This window comes from Piliocolobus tephrosceles, unplaced genomic scaffold, assembly GCF_002776525.5.
Source record: "Piliocolobus tephrosceles isolate RC106 unplaced genomic scaffold, ASM277652v3 unscaffolded_18156, whole genome shotgun sequence".
Taxonomy (NCBI): domain Eukaryota; kingdom Metazoa; phylum Chordata; class Mammalia; order Primates; family Cercopithecidae; genus Piliocolobus; species Piliocolobus tephrosceles.
The window spans coordinates 4,063-19,061 of NW_022300039.1; the positions used below are offsets into that span (position 1 = coordinate 4,063).

Below are 14,999 nucleotides of genomic sequence, written 5' to 3' on the forward strand. Positions count from 1 at the left end.
AGCATATAGTTGGTAGCTGAACTCATGGGAATAGATGTGGTTTCCCACGTAGAGTACATAAGGTAAGATTAGAAAAGAACCAAGAATAGTCCTAGAAACCTCTGATACTTAAGGTATGTTAATAGAGAAGGAAGTTCTGATATGTTTGCTAAGTTTCTTAGGAATCACAACCTGACAAGTTAATAAAATTGTTCTCATTATATTCTACCTATATACTAATTTGGGGTCAACAGCTTCCATGGAAAATAGGTTATCTTGTAAATTTATCTCAAAACTTAGTGTTTTCAGTGTTATCTCAACATTTGCCAAAAAAACAAACAAAAAACCCCAAAAAACCCAAAGATGCATCTTTTCTGAATATGTGAAATATTGTTATCTACTGTAAACACTGAAAGGATACGTGTTTCCTTGATTATGACGTCTCTTGTGGCTTGGTGGAAAACCATCTGGTAGAAGACATAAATTATCTGACATACAAATTCATCATCTTCCTGTTGAGCTGTAAATAAACAAAAAATTCAAATAAAGAATACTATGTTTATATACCAAATTTAAAATAATTGAGGGGAATAATATAGAATGAGAAAAACTAAAAGTGATAAGGAGACAAGTAAGCAGAAATGGATTAAAGTAACTTCTATGTTCCTAATGTAAAATGCTAACAGTTATCACCACTTGTTTTATCCATCATAAGAATTCTTTAAACAATTCTAATTTGTAAAATAAACCTGGTTCTATTTTGTCTTTATAATGTTGACTTCGCAGGAGAAAAATGATTCTTAAAAATTATCATACCTTCTAAACTCTAAGTTTTTGGTAGAAATTGAACTATTATAAAAAGTATTTCCTTTTGTTGAATAATGTTCAGAAAATTAAACTTTACAGATTGCATGAAATAATAAGTAATTTAGTTTCCATCTAATTAATTATAATAGTAAAAAAGTTACATAATCATAAAGGCTAATTAATAAATCTTTAATATCATACAAAGAGTAATTTATACAACAGCTGATGTCCACTGATTAATATGTAATGGAAAAAGCATAATTGCTTATAGAAATCTAACCTTAAGTAATGATTATGAAGTTAGATTTAATATTATAGTTTGCTATCAACTCTTGGTAAAAGTTCAATGATATTTTAGAAACAGAGTTTCAGGTCAACAGAGTATCAAACCAGTTGTGTAGAATAAATTGTGGGTCCCTTAAAGTTCAATTTGTCCCAAATGATCTCCCTCACTAACTTGCCAAAGTACTACTCTCCCAAACGAATTGGGCTAAATTTCTCACTATTAATTAATATCTTGGTATACAGTATTCCCTCACTTAATACCAAAGGCTTTATTCTTGAAAATCCATCTATTTCTTAAAAAGAGTATTATAAAGCCTCTGCCTGTGATAATCTCATGTCAGAGAACACCAAAACCATAGTAAAACACTGAGCTGGCGGCTGTGTCAGATCACTTTACGAATATCTCAGCTCTCTTGATTATAATCACTATGGGACAGCAATTCCAGGATGCAGGTCATTTTGCTTCAACTTTCTTCAGCTCTCCACAACATCTTCATTCTCACTCTGCCAACTACGTGTCTTTACTTTCACCTCCCAACTACTTAGTCTTTCTTTTAATTATTTGTGATCTGACTGTGAGAAGAGTGTATCAAAGTAAACACAAATATGTTACAGTTTTGAGAAGTATACTTCAAATATTGGGGCATTATCTCTAGATGACCTATTAAAATGAATTATATTAAGGAACTTACAAATTAAATTTTAAAAAAACTCAAAAGAGAAAAATGTGCAAGAGGCTTAAATAGGCACATCTTTTTATTGGCTATCCCTAAATAATCAATACACATAAACAGGTGCTCAACTTCATTAGTCATTGGGGAAATACAAATTAAAATCACAATGAAATACCAGTATGATGGCTACAATTGAAAGGACTGACAATGCCCAGTATCGGAGGTGATGTGGAAAAATTGCAGCTCTCTTACATTACTGGTAAGAATGAAAACTGGCACAACCACAGATTCACACTGTTTACTAAGGCCAAACATATACAAACTCTGCGACCCAGCCATTCTACTCCTACGAGTGAACCTAATGGAAATGAGTACATATGTGCACCAAATGAAAGGTTTCAAAATGTTCATAGGAGTATTATTTATAATAGTCCTCCTCCTCACAAAAACCTAACTCTACTATCCATCAATAGTAGAAAGGATAAATGGTGGTATATTTATATAATAAAATATTACATACAACAATGAAAATGAACAAACTTTTGTATACAACATAGATGAATGTCACAAATATACGGCAGAACAAAATAAACTAGATTCCACTTATATAATAAAGTTCAAAACCAAGCAAAACTAATCTAGTGGTGACAAAATAAACTTATTTTTGTTTCAAACTAACCACTTTGAAGGAGGTGGTAATGACTGACAGGAGGGAGAAGAGGCACTTCTAAGGTACTGGTAATGTTTTATTTTCTTACATTAGTGATAATAACATAGGTGTGCTTACACTGAAAATACATTGAGCTATACTTACAATTTATGTATGTTATTATATATTCTAAAAGTCTATTAAAATTAATACAAAATGCATATATCTTATGCCTAGTACAAGATGAACTGAGAGAGTATCTTCTTCAGGGATCTCATATTAGCACGTTTAACTTCTATACTATTGGCTAGCTACGATGTGTAAGATCCTAGAGAACTTGGCCCTAATAAGATTCAGATAAATTTTGTATGCAATATGGAGAAGAATGAGCCCTGCCCCTTAAGAGCAATATAAATGCAAGGGGAAAACTCTAGGCCTACACTGTCAAATATTATAGCCATAAACCACTGCAGCTAATTAAATTAATTCAAAAATTCAAGTTATCAGTTATGACAGCCACATTTCAAGTGTTCTACAGCTACATGTGTCGGACACCACACATATAAAACATTTTCATCAACTAAGAAAGTTCAGAGAACTCAGAGGACAATAAATTCTGGATCTAGAAGGCAATATTACATTTAGAATCAGCTTCCAAATGAACCTTCCAACTTAGAAATCAAGTTTTAAAAAATAAGATTTCCACAAGAGAAGAGATCCAATTCAAACCAACACAAATCTCAACAGAAAGAAGTGATATAGCCAGGCGTGGTTGCTCACGCCTGTAATCCCAACACTTTGGGAGGCCGAGGTGGGCGGATCACCTGAGGTCAGGAGTTTGAGACCAGCCTGACCAACATAGAGAAACCCCGTCTCTACTAAAAATACAAAATCAGCTGGGTGTGGTGGCGCATGCCTGTAATCCCAGCTACTCAGGATGCTGAGGCAGGAGAATTGCTTGAACCTGGGAGGCAGAGGTTGCGTTGAGCCGAGATCACACCATTGCATTCCAGCCTGGGCAACAAGAGCAAAACTACGTCTCAAAAAAACAAAACAAAACAAACAAACAAACAAAAAGAAGTGATATAATACAGTGGTCCTCCCTTATCTGTGGTTTTTCTTTCCATGGTTTTAGTTAACTGTAGTCAACCATGGTCAAAAATATTAAATGAAAAATTCTAGAAATAATTCATAAGTTTTAAACTATGCACAATTCTGAATAGTATGATGTAATTTCCCACTCTTCCACTCCATCCCATCCAAGACATGAATCATCCCTTTGTCCAGTGTATCCAGGATGTACATGCACGCCACCTGCCTATTAGTCCCTTAGTAGCCATCTCAATTATCAGGTCAACTAGCACAGTATTGCCATGCTTGTATTCAAGTAACCTTTATTTCATTTAATAATGGCTCCAAAGTATAAGAGTAGTGATACTAAGCATATTGTTATAATTATTCTGTTTAATTATTAGTTATGGTTGTTAATCTCTTACTGTGCCTAATTTATAAATCAAACTTTATCATTGGTATGTTTAGAAAAAAATAGTATATACATGATTTGGTAGCATCTTTAGTTTCAGGCATCTGCTGGGGGTCTTGGAATGTATTCCCCTTGATTAAGTTGTGACTACTATATTAGTTGTTCAAGGTTGGTGAGGAGAGTACTTCTGTAAAATTGGTCTGAACTGCTTTATAGCAACATTCTTAACTTTGAAAGCTAAAGATCTTTGATATTACTGTATCCAATCCCAGTTAGTAGTATATTTAATTCATTTTTCTTGATTATATAAGTTGCTATAAAACAATTAATGTAATGAGAAAAACAGATTACAGACTCTGCATTTCATATTTAAATATTTAAATCAATAAACTGTTTTGACATTAATATGAAAATACATTAATGTTATTTACCATTTAGCAATTCAATGAGTGCAGGGATTATCCCAGATTTGGCTAGCAATGCAGCACAAGAGTCATCCATGGATACAGTTCCAATCATTATAACCACTTCTAAAACAAGATCATCTTCTGCAGCACCTAGTGAAGTCAAGTCATAGAAAGTTTTCACTGATATGTCCTGATCCAAATTCATTTAAGAGTATCAAAATGTAAATACACAGAAAGGATACCGAAAGCTATTAAATCAAGTCATATGAATCCTCGATATGCTATAAATTTGTCCTTTTTCCAAATTTCCATGTTTGCTGATGACAGTTTGTGATAGTGGGGGGTGGGGGGGCAGTAGAAAAGTAGAAATAAGCCTTTGAGGGTGCAACTGAATGACAACATAGACACAGAAAATAAAAGACTCATTTGAATGCCTCAAAGACCTTTGTGCGTGTGTATGTATATGTAGAGGGATGGTATTTGGTAATTTTAAAGAGACAGAATAAAAAAAATTACCAAAAGACCACAAGAAAGGTAGAATAGGAGACAGAAACTAATACTAAGAAAACACACTGTTAGGAAAAAGAGAATATATATATAAGAGGAGATCTAGTGACTACCTTTCTGGGAGAAGAGAGCTGTGAGAAGAAATGGCTTTTCCTAACATAATAATAAAATAGTCACACAAAACTGCTCTAGCAGCCTTATCCATAACAGAAAGAAATAACTTAGTGATTATGCAAAAGTGAAATACTTAGCACAAACCTGGTTTTAGTTTATCCTTGAGGTATGGAACCAACTTATATTCTTTAAGAACCAATTCCCAGTCTAAGTCTGGAATGGTCAAGTTTGCAAGAGTTCCCAAACATTCAATCACAAACTCCTCTTCTTCATCATTAGAGATCTGGGCTGCAAGGTCCCCAACATAATCCTGAAGAAAACAGAATTTTAGTATACATTTAAATTATTTTTTATTTAATCTAATAATTAACCCACAGGAATCTAACAGTTTAACCCATTGAAAGAAAAAATCAATATCAAATGTGATTTTCTTGTTTTAATAATCTTGAGCTAAATTGCTAAAGAAGCCTATGGTGAACTGGTTTAAGGCAAGAAGACTGTAGTGGGGTGGAGGGCTTAGGGGTAAGGGTCACAAAACAAAAACAACATTGAAACGTAGGTTGAGACTTCTAGGTGCTAAACTAACAAAGAAGTTGATAACATAAGAGCAATTTGGATTATAAATTAATATTTGACGAGAACCCAGTAAGAGTTGCATTTCCAAATGTAGCAATTTCACCTCCCAGTCTATTTTAATAGAAAGCCAAAATGATACTTACGATAAACAGATTTTTAGTTGGTCCATCATGCTGAGAAATGTTTCTAATCATTTTCATCAGCAATGGATCCTTAAACTTTAGAGCCCTCTTCATGAGCATCTTCAGCCCATTTCCTGAAACAGAAAAGTCTCCCAATAAAATTAAGGTTAACTTAAGTTTAATGATTTTTTGTTTAGTTCTCAAAAAAAGCCACAACTATTTATATCTAGTAAAATGCACAACTCTTAAGGGTACAATTTGATGAATTCAGATGCAACCCATACCATATATCAACATATAGAGTATTTTCATTCCCTCTAGAAAGTTCACTTGTGCCCCTTCCCAGTCAATCCTGTTCCCCAAATATAATCACTTTTCCTCTTCCCTGTCTCATTTTTAAACATATATAAGTTTTGCCTGATACAGAACTTCATATAAATAGAATCATACTGTATGTGTTCTTCTGTGTCTACAATTTCTACTATAAATGTTAAAAACAAAAGTAATTTTGACTCAGAAAAATTGTACTTCTGGTAATTTATCCTAACAACATAAAAATGAAAATGTGTAAAGATTCAGAGAATGGGTAATTACTATAGCACTGTTTGTAACAGAAAAGAAGTGGCAACGAACTATATCCATAACAGTGAAGTAAACTATGGCAAAATTCTTTAATAGACAATTTTGCAGTTATTAACAAATATGCTTTATAAAAGCATTTAAACACATAGAATATTATTTCATATTACTAATTTTAAAAGAATATATCATGATATACAATCACATTTTTATTTAAAAATATGCAGAACTATTATACTAAAATCTTACCTATGATTATCTGTGGATGGTAGGAATAAAGATTCAAATCTTTTCCTTTTTGCTCATTTTTGCTTTTTATAACAAACACATACTACTTTTCAAATAAGGCAAAAATTATTGGGCAGACGCTGAAACATCATAATGTATGACAGGCTGTTCTACCAAGATATTATAGAAAAAACCTAATACATTTGTATTTTATTACCTCATATTGTAATAGACTGCTTTGCAAAGAAAAAGTTTCATTTTATCTAGAAAATGTTTTGAAAATCAAATTTCAGTGAAGGCCAACTCACCATGGTTTGTAAAATGTTACCGGAAGGTAAGTGTCTGCATTCATGATGTAAGAATATTCTATCTGACCTTTAAGGATTATAGCTATCAAGAAATTATGTGAAAACAGGACTTACATAATCATTATAATTCCTAATCCCTTATTATCTATTTTCCATCATATGCCAAATACCATATGCTAAAAAAGTTACCTACACTCAAAGGCACTGACCTTCACAGATAAGCTGTACATTTCTTTTGTTAGCAGCAAGATTAATGCAGAAAGAAATGAGTTCCAAGTCAATTCGTTCATCTGAGCATTCAAACAGCATCTTCATTAACTAGCAAGAAGCACAGGGCACATTTTACTCAAGAAACAAAACAAAAAACCAAACATAGAAGCAATTATTTTTATCATAATGTATTATCTTAGATTGTATACTGGACATAATATTATTAGTTACGTTTCAACACATAAAACTGGCAGTCCTTCACTGTTCAACAACTGGATGAATAAACAGTTAATTAACTCTTAGATGCTCAGCATTAAGTATAAACTTCTAAGTACAGTGGAGAATATAAGAGAAGAATTAGATAAAACATCTGTCCTTAAATAATTAAACATTGTTTGGAAGCAGAGCATTCCAAGCAAAGAAAATAGCTTATGCAAAGGTCACAATGCAGGAAAAAACAGTACTCTTTGAAGAACTAAAAGAAAGCAAGCATTGTTGGTAAAAGGGAAACAACAGTTTTAAGAGATAAGAAGGTAAAAACCAGATCATGCAGGGTCTTGAAGGACATGTTAAAGATTTTGGCCTTTGTGCTAAGGATGATGGGAAGCTACTAAAAGCTTCTAAATAGGAAAGAGTCAGGATAAAATTGGTGTCTCAAAAAGATTTAGCCAGTGTAAAAAATAGAATAAAATTCCAAGAAAATAGGGGGAACCATGTAGGATGCTAGAGGAAAAGTCCAAGTGAGAAGATGGGTGTCTGAACTAGGTAGAGATAAAAGGATTGATTAGATATATATTTAGAAAACAGAACCAAAATGGAAAGGAGTAACTGACTAGATGTTACAGTTAAAGCAAAGGAGGAGTCAAAGATGACTTTCAAGTTTATGCACTGAGCAATGACATACATGGTGATGCCAACATCTACCAAAAAGGAGAAACTAGGGTAGAAAAAAACTTTAAACGAAAGATGGTAATTTTGGTTTTAGATATGTTGAGTTTAAGCTGCTCATATGGTAGTCTAATGCAGATATTCAGTAGGAAGTCATAAACGCAGGCCTGAGTTTAGAAGAAATGTCTGGACTGGAGGTAGAATTTTAGGAACTGGCATATATGGTTGAAAACTGAAGTTGCAGGCTAAATCCAATCACTTGGGCATGGGTATAAAATGAGAAAAGAACTTTTTGAGTGATAAGAGAAAAAGGAGGAGGGTGTGAAAAACAGCAGACAAAAACGTAAGAAGGCAAAGGTAGGCTACCTATGCCATTTAGCAGTAATCTAGATTTGTCATAATGAGAGACAGCTGCTATAATAAAAGACAAATGAACAAATTTTATGCTGTTTTAGAGAAGCTAGTCTTCAATTATTGTCAAATCAGCAAATTAACTTAGTGTATAGTATGTAAAGAGAGTTTTCTCTCAGCCCAAACTGTCAACAACAAATAGAAGTTATTCCTAAAATTTGTAATATAAAAACTTCTTATGTTTTATCTCAGGGCAATACCTTTTTAGAACAACATGCCTTCATGAATCCAACACAGCGAATAATAAATATTTATTTATTTTAGGCCACTTTCTGTTAAATCTTATTTTGATTACTGTTAGTTCAAGATGACTTCTGCATTTCAAAAATGATATGTGGTCAATATACAAAAATCAATCATATTTTTATGTGTTAGCAATGAACAGCTGAAAACCAAAATTAAATTTGGTTAAATTAAATAAAAAACACAATACCACTATAATTGTTAGGTATAATTCTAAGCAAATACACTGATCTGTATGCTGAAAATTATAAAACACTGTAGCAGGTGAATGGCTGGCATGTATCATATGCTCTCCCTGAGGGCAGATACTTAACCACAAATATTACCACTGATGGCATCTCTGGGTAAGAATCATTAATACTTAAAAATGCCACAGAATAAAAAAAAAATTCAAGGGCAAAAGTAAAATAATCTTCATTTACTGGATATATATTTAACAGACTTCACTACCTATCTGCCCAATTAAAATTAAATTACAAATAAAATTGCCAATAAAAATTAAATTACAAATTACCAAAAATGTAGGTGACAATCCTCTAATTAATTGCTATGTTTTCTAAACTATAATTAAAAACCTACTATAGATTTTTTTCAAACTGAGAATTGGTTACATTGAAGCAATGTTTCAAGCAAAGTATTTATTGCTAACAAAAATTATTTACTTCAAATCAACCTTTGTAGTATGAAAATTAGCCTTAAACACAGGGCTACAGGTTATTATTTCAGAAGGTAAATTTTCTTTAAAGTAATTTCCATATTAAATTCTACCTAGAAATAAATAATCAGAAACTAGATTTTTAGAAAATAATGCATGTCTCGAAAACTTACTCAACTCCCATTCCGCATATCAAGCTAAATTAGGACTAAATATAAATGGAATGCATAATGATATAGAATTAGTTTTTCATAATAAGAGAAATAAACATTTCAATTTTAATTAAAGCTTTCAAATTTAAAAGAGCAATAGCTTAGTTCAAACTCCACATGAAAGAGTATGTCTTTAATTTGATTGCTATGACGGCACTTCAAAAGTAAGTGTAATTGCTGACAACTAGAAAATATTAAAACTAGATTTGTTCTGTTTTAACTATGTCCATTGTCATCTTTTACTAATTTATCAGAAAAGCACTAAAAGGGCTTCAGTCTGTGCGATGAAGAGGCAATAGTGTTCAATCAGACAAGTCCCATATTGAGTATCAGATACCAAAGACCCATGACTGAAATCACTGTGTCTAGACTCTCTGGCACCTGACTTCACTTATTTACCAGTGACCAGAGGCCAACCCCCACAGCTCTCTGTATTCACATATAACTCTACCACCCCCATCCCCTACCCAAACATCTTTGAATGATTATACCAGAACTTTGCATGCCTCCGGAATCTCTTCTGACTGGCTACTCCCTAACTCTCCTGTTTGAAGTGATGCTCTGGTTTCTGAACTTCAGCAGATAATGGCAGGCAAGAGCAAAGGGGGCTGTCAGAAAGGACGTTTACCAGCATTCAGCTAAAAAGAAGCATGTAGATCAAAGGGGGCCATATAGGACAACTGTGGTGGAAAACATGTGGATCACTATGAAGATTCTTGCACACTGTTCTAGGATAAAATATTAAATAACACCATGACATCACTACCTAACCATGTACTTTCATTGGCCACTCTATTACCAATAAATACTTTTATAAGCATCTGGATGGCATTTGCACCCATTTAAACAAAACATGCATCTCAGAGGTCTAAATAACAATGAACTGTTAATGTGTACTTTTAACTATTATTAGAATACAACCATTAACTCCCGGTTATCCTCAAGTATGCTTACCTGAAACAGTCTACCCACTGAGACCGTTAAGATCATGTATAAAGACTTGACCTGGCCCCTAAATTTTACAGAACAGTGATACAATAGGGTAAGAAAATTAGAATACATTGGATATCTAGAGGCAATAAAGTACAAAGGAAGTAAAGCAATATAATATTGGGAGAGATTATGAGACATGTTGTATATATAATCACCCACTCCAGATGCTAAATATTTTCTAAAAGTAAATTCTAATCTCATTATAGGTTTATTCTATAAAACACATGTGATAGGCAGTATTTAAAATGGACTATCAATGGGTCAAAATGGTGAGAAAGATTTTACTAAGAATATCTTACTTTCATATAGTTTACAGTTTATAAACCTCCTTTAATATATGTAATTAATGAAGATGATTATACTCAATTTCTTTTTCATCATTGAAATGAATATGAATTACTACTAAGCCACTGCTTTCCTACCTTCAAAGTCATGTTATTTGCAATACATGAGGATTTTTACCAAGCAAAAATTAATATGCATAATTACAAAAGAACAGAATATTATATTAACTCTAAGATATGCCAGCTGGGGTTATGACTTTAGAAAGTAAGTTAATCAGTGGCTGATTAAACTCATGAGTGAGTTTAAAACCTTATTGATATTATAAACATTACTTTGAGTAGCCAATACCTCTAAAGGAGTACCTTTTTAATTCCTGAAGGAAACTTGGACATTTCATTTAATTTCTGACTTGTTTTCCATCATTCTTTTATTTTGCAATTAACTTGGCACTGGGTGGCAATAAAACCACGTCAACTTTTCTCCTTAAATATGTAAAATTTGGCACTATAAAGTAAACGTTATAAGCTGGATACCATATTTGGAATAAATCTATTGTACAGTATCATTTGGTTTTCTCAAAATACCAGCTCATAGAGAAGCTTCAGGATGTTTACAACACAATTTGGTAACATAACCTTATTCCCTCCCTTAAGGGCTGAAATTTCAAAAAGAAAAAAATGGGAAAAAGAAAACATCGAAAATCATTGACCTCCTAAATTTGGAAAATGTTGTTCACAAAATACAGATTACACATGTTCTGAAAACTTCACTGCATACATGTCTGATGTTAGAAAACTGTCTGGTAAGAAAATATGCATGGATATTGTTCCTGAAAAGGTATGGGAGAATTTTCTGTATACAAAGTTTTAAATTGCAATAATAACAATATCTAAAAAGCAACCTAGACAGACTCTTATTTCTGATTATTTCATTTAAAATAAAATTTTACATTTTATATTTGAGATTATACATTCTAGAAGAACAGGATAACTCCAGATTCAAAATTGTATAAATAAGTTTCCTATTTCTTCTTGGATTGCATTTATTTCACTTTTATTTAATGTTATTCTCTTTAAAACCTAAATCTGGATAAAAACAGTCAATCTCGGCAAGAACATTATTATTTTTTGGCTGCTTTCCAGTTCATATCCTGTGGTCAATGAAGTTCTGACTCAAAATGGAATCGGAAAAGGAACACCCTTTGAAACTGCAAAGCAGAAACCTTTAGAACATATGGAATGAGACTGTAGTAAATCACCTGTAATCTCCCTTTGACATGGCTACTCTTTTATTGAAAACTGGTTTGACAAAGAGTTTGATTACACTTTGCACTGAGTATAGTCTGACATGCATTATCTCTGTAAGACACCCTGCCTTGCTAGATAAGATACGCTATATATTCTTTCAGGGATGTCTATTTCCTATAAACAAGCATAATTAGTTTATCCCCTGATATAAAAGTCTAAGAAATTACCCTAGAGAGTTTATCAATTTTTTAAATACATGTAGGTGAAGTGTTAAAATTCTCGAATAGCAAATTCATTTTTAGCACTGTTTTATCCAATTTGGAATGAATGAAAGAATAGTCTATTGGAATCAATAAAAAGAAAAGTTACGGTCTATTTTTTACTACATGTTATTTTTCAAGTAACATGCATTTAATAATTCTTTATAGATGAAGAAGGAATTATATAGTAGGAGTCAAGTGGAATTACTTTCATAAGGATGATTTATTCATATTCTTCTAACATGTTTTTAAAAGTATGTTTATTGTATATCATACATCCTACAATTTTTGTTTCAGAAAACTATTTTATAAAAAATAATGTAATATTAAAAATCAGCCCAACTAGTGTTACAATCATCATAATTCAAATTAGTGGAAGGTAGTTTAATAAAGATTAATGACACAACAGTGATCCTATGAATGCTAATTCCCTAAGAGTAAAATTGTTACTATGTACAGAATCTCTACCCTTGTAACATACAGTCTATGTTACAAAAAAATCAATAAACTCCTTCAAGATATTTAGGACAGATATTTATTTAGGTCTATTTAGACCTAACATAAGATACATATCTAGCCACTGAATCACAGCCAAAAAACTTTCTTGAGAGCAGTTGTATATAAATGAAAGAATTTTGATGAAACATTTTCCCATCAGAGAATGCAAAGCAATTAAATCTATTAATATTAAACATAAAATTAAAGGACACAAGACAAACTTAAGCAATATTTGTAACATAAAATTAAAATAGTTATATACATTGATCTTATTTAATAATAAAAATATTAACAAACCAATTAAAAAATTGGGAAGGCCCATTTTGATGGCTCACACTTGCAATCCCAGCACTTTGGGAGGACAAGCAGGGAGGATTACTTAAAGCCAGGAGTTCGAGACTGTCCTGGGCAAGAGAGCCAAACCCAGTCTGTACAAAAAGTAAAATAAAAAAAATTAAAAAATTAACTAGTCATGGTGGTGCACACCTGTAGTCCTAGCTACCCATGAGGCTGAGGCAGAAGGATTGCTTGAGCCTAAGCATTTTAAGGCTCGAGTGAGTTATGATTGTACCACTGAACTTTAGCCTGGGTAACAGAGCAAGATCCTGTCTCCAAAAAAAAAAAAAAAAAAGAAGGAAGGAAGGAAAGACGGACGGACAGACTGGCAAGAGACACGAATAATCTGTAACAGAATATGGATAATAAACACATGAAAAAATGTTCAACCTCACCAATATTCATGGAAATGCAAATAAAAAGAAATAATGAACCACCACATATTTAGAAGAACAATAATATCCAGTGTTGTTAAAAATTAAGTGTTAGCTGGAAATAAAAACTTATGTTTTCTTAGAAGGTATTTTGGCCAAAACAAAAACACAAGTTTTCATTATCTTTTGACTTAGCTACCCTACTTTTAGGAATTTAAAAAAATTCAGAGATGTGGGGAAGCATTTACAAATATGGTACCTCACATTATTTTCATTTGCTTACATATATTTTTATGTGATAAATTGGAAAAAACCTAAACATACAATTTAACAATATTTAAATTATGGTACATCCATGTCATAGAATGTTATACAACTATTAAAAATAATTTTTGAAGAATGTTCAGTGACATGAGTATAATTATGATATATTAATAAAGCAATATGTAAATATTATATATACCATACAATCTCAATATATTATTTTTTAAGTATGTAGAGAGAAGTGTACCAAAGTGTTAAATAGTTATCTCTACATGTGTGATAATGGAAAGTTATTTTCGTTTTTATACAGTTCTGTACTTCCTCAAATTTCTATAATAAACATGTAGTATTATTAAGAACTTTTTAAGAGAGAAAATCTTGACAAATCAAGAGAAAAGAGTAAAAATATATATATATTTCTTAAATGTTTTTCTTAAAACACTTAAACCACTTACCTGTGGTATACAGTCAGTGTACGCAAACATTGATTTAAAGCGGTCATCCATGCTTATGTGGTAAAGAACACACATGGCTATTTGTTTGTAGTTGTCATTGCCTAGGAATAAAACATCATGGTGATGATGCCATAAATACATATTTTTTATATAGCACACTCAATGTACTACAAGTTAAACTACTGAATAAAATCCTTATATAAACTTAATCTGAAAAATATTTTGAGCTATTTCAAATCCAAAGTTTAGAGCAAGCATATTTATATGTGAAACATCACTAATTTCCAAGACAGAATGTCTATTTTCCAAGGTATAGTTTTGAAAAAGAAAATTAACCCTAATAATTAACTATTTTCATGAGTCCAATACAAAAACAATTGGGTCATTAGCCTCCCCATCTTTACTGTTTTATCAAAATACGTGATTAATACAGTTCATTGACAGTGGTGATGTATTAGAAATAGTAAATAAAAGAGCATATTTCTATGAACCAGAAACCGAAAATATTATCCAAATGATGAAAGAAGTAAAGTAGTAGTTATAACAACAACAACAAAAAAAAATATGACCATAAAATGCCATAGGCTATAACATAACCTAAATATAGTATGAAGAACGTCTCAGAACTTCTAAGGTAAGATTATTCTGGTTTTATATGCTATGAAACTGAAAAAAAGTGAATACATGTCAAGATTTGAAAAACAAAATGGGACTTTAATATATCATTTAATCCTAACTGCTTTCAGACAGAACATATTTTAAGGACCTACTTATGATCTCAAAGTCAATGATAAAACTAGAGCCAGAAAAGTTGCTTACCTAAAAATTTTATCCAAAAAACAATACCCTTTTTGAAAATTCTGGGCTATGAGAAATCCTGAAGATATTCCCAAATAGTTAGAAATTCTTTAGAGGAAATAAACTGGTATTTTCTTTTTCTTTTTTTTTTT

The 14,999-nt window shown here is 31.8% G+C and overlaps 1 protein-coding gene across 1 annotated transcript; it reads right to left on the reverse strand.

Annotated features, from left to right (window-relative positions):
- Positions 1 to 290: 290 nt before the first annotated feature.
- LOC113220978 (kinesin-associated protein 3-like) lies at positions 291 to 14,152 on the reverse strand. The gene is made up of 6 exons (XM_026450346.1): positions 14,050 to 14,152; positions 6,928 to 7,036; positions 5,625 to 5,737; positions 5,050 to 5,215; positions 4,309 to 4,434; positions 291 to 499 (listed from the first exon to the last, which is right to left on the reverse strand). The coding sequence occupies exons 1-6, from the start codon at positions 14,122 to 14,124 to the stop codon at positions 291 to 293; spliced, it is 798 nt and encodes a 265-aa protein (XP_026306131.1). The 5' UTR covers positions 14,125 to 14,152.
- Between the last annotated feature and the right edge of the window lie 847 nt (positions 14,153 to 14,999).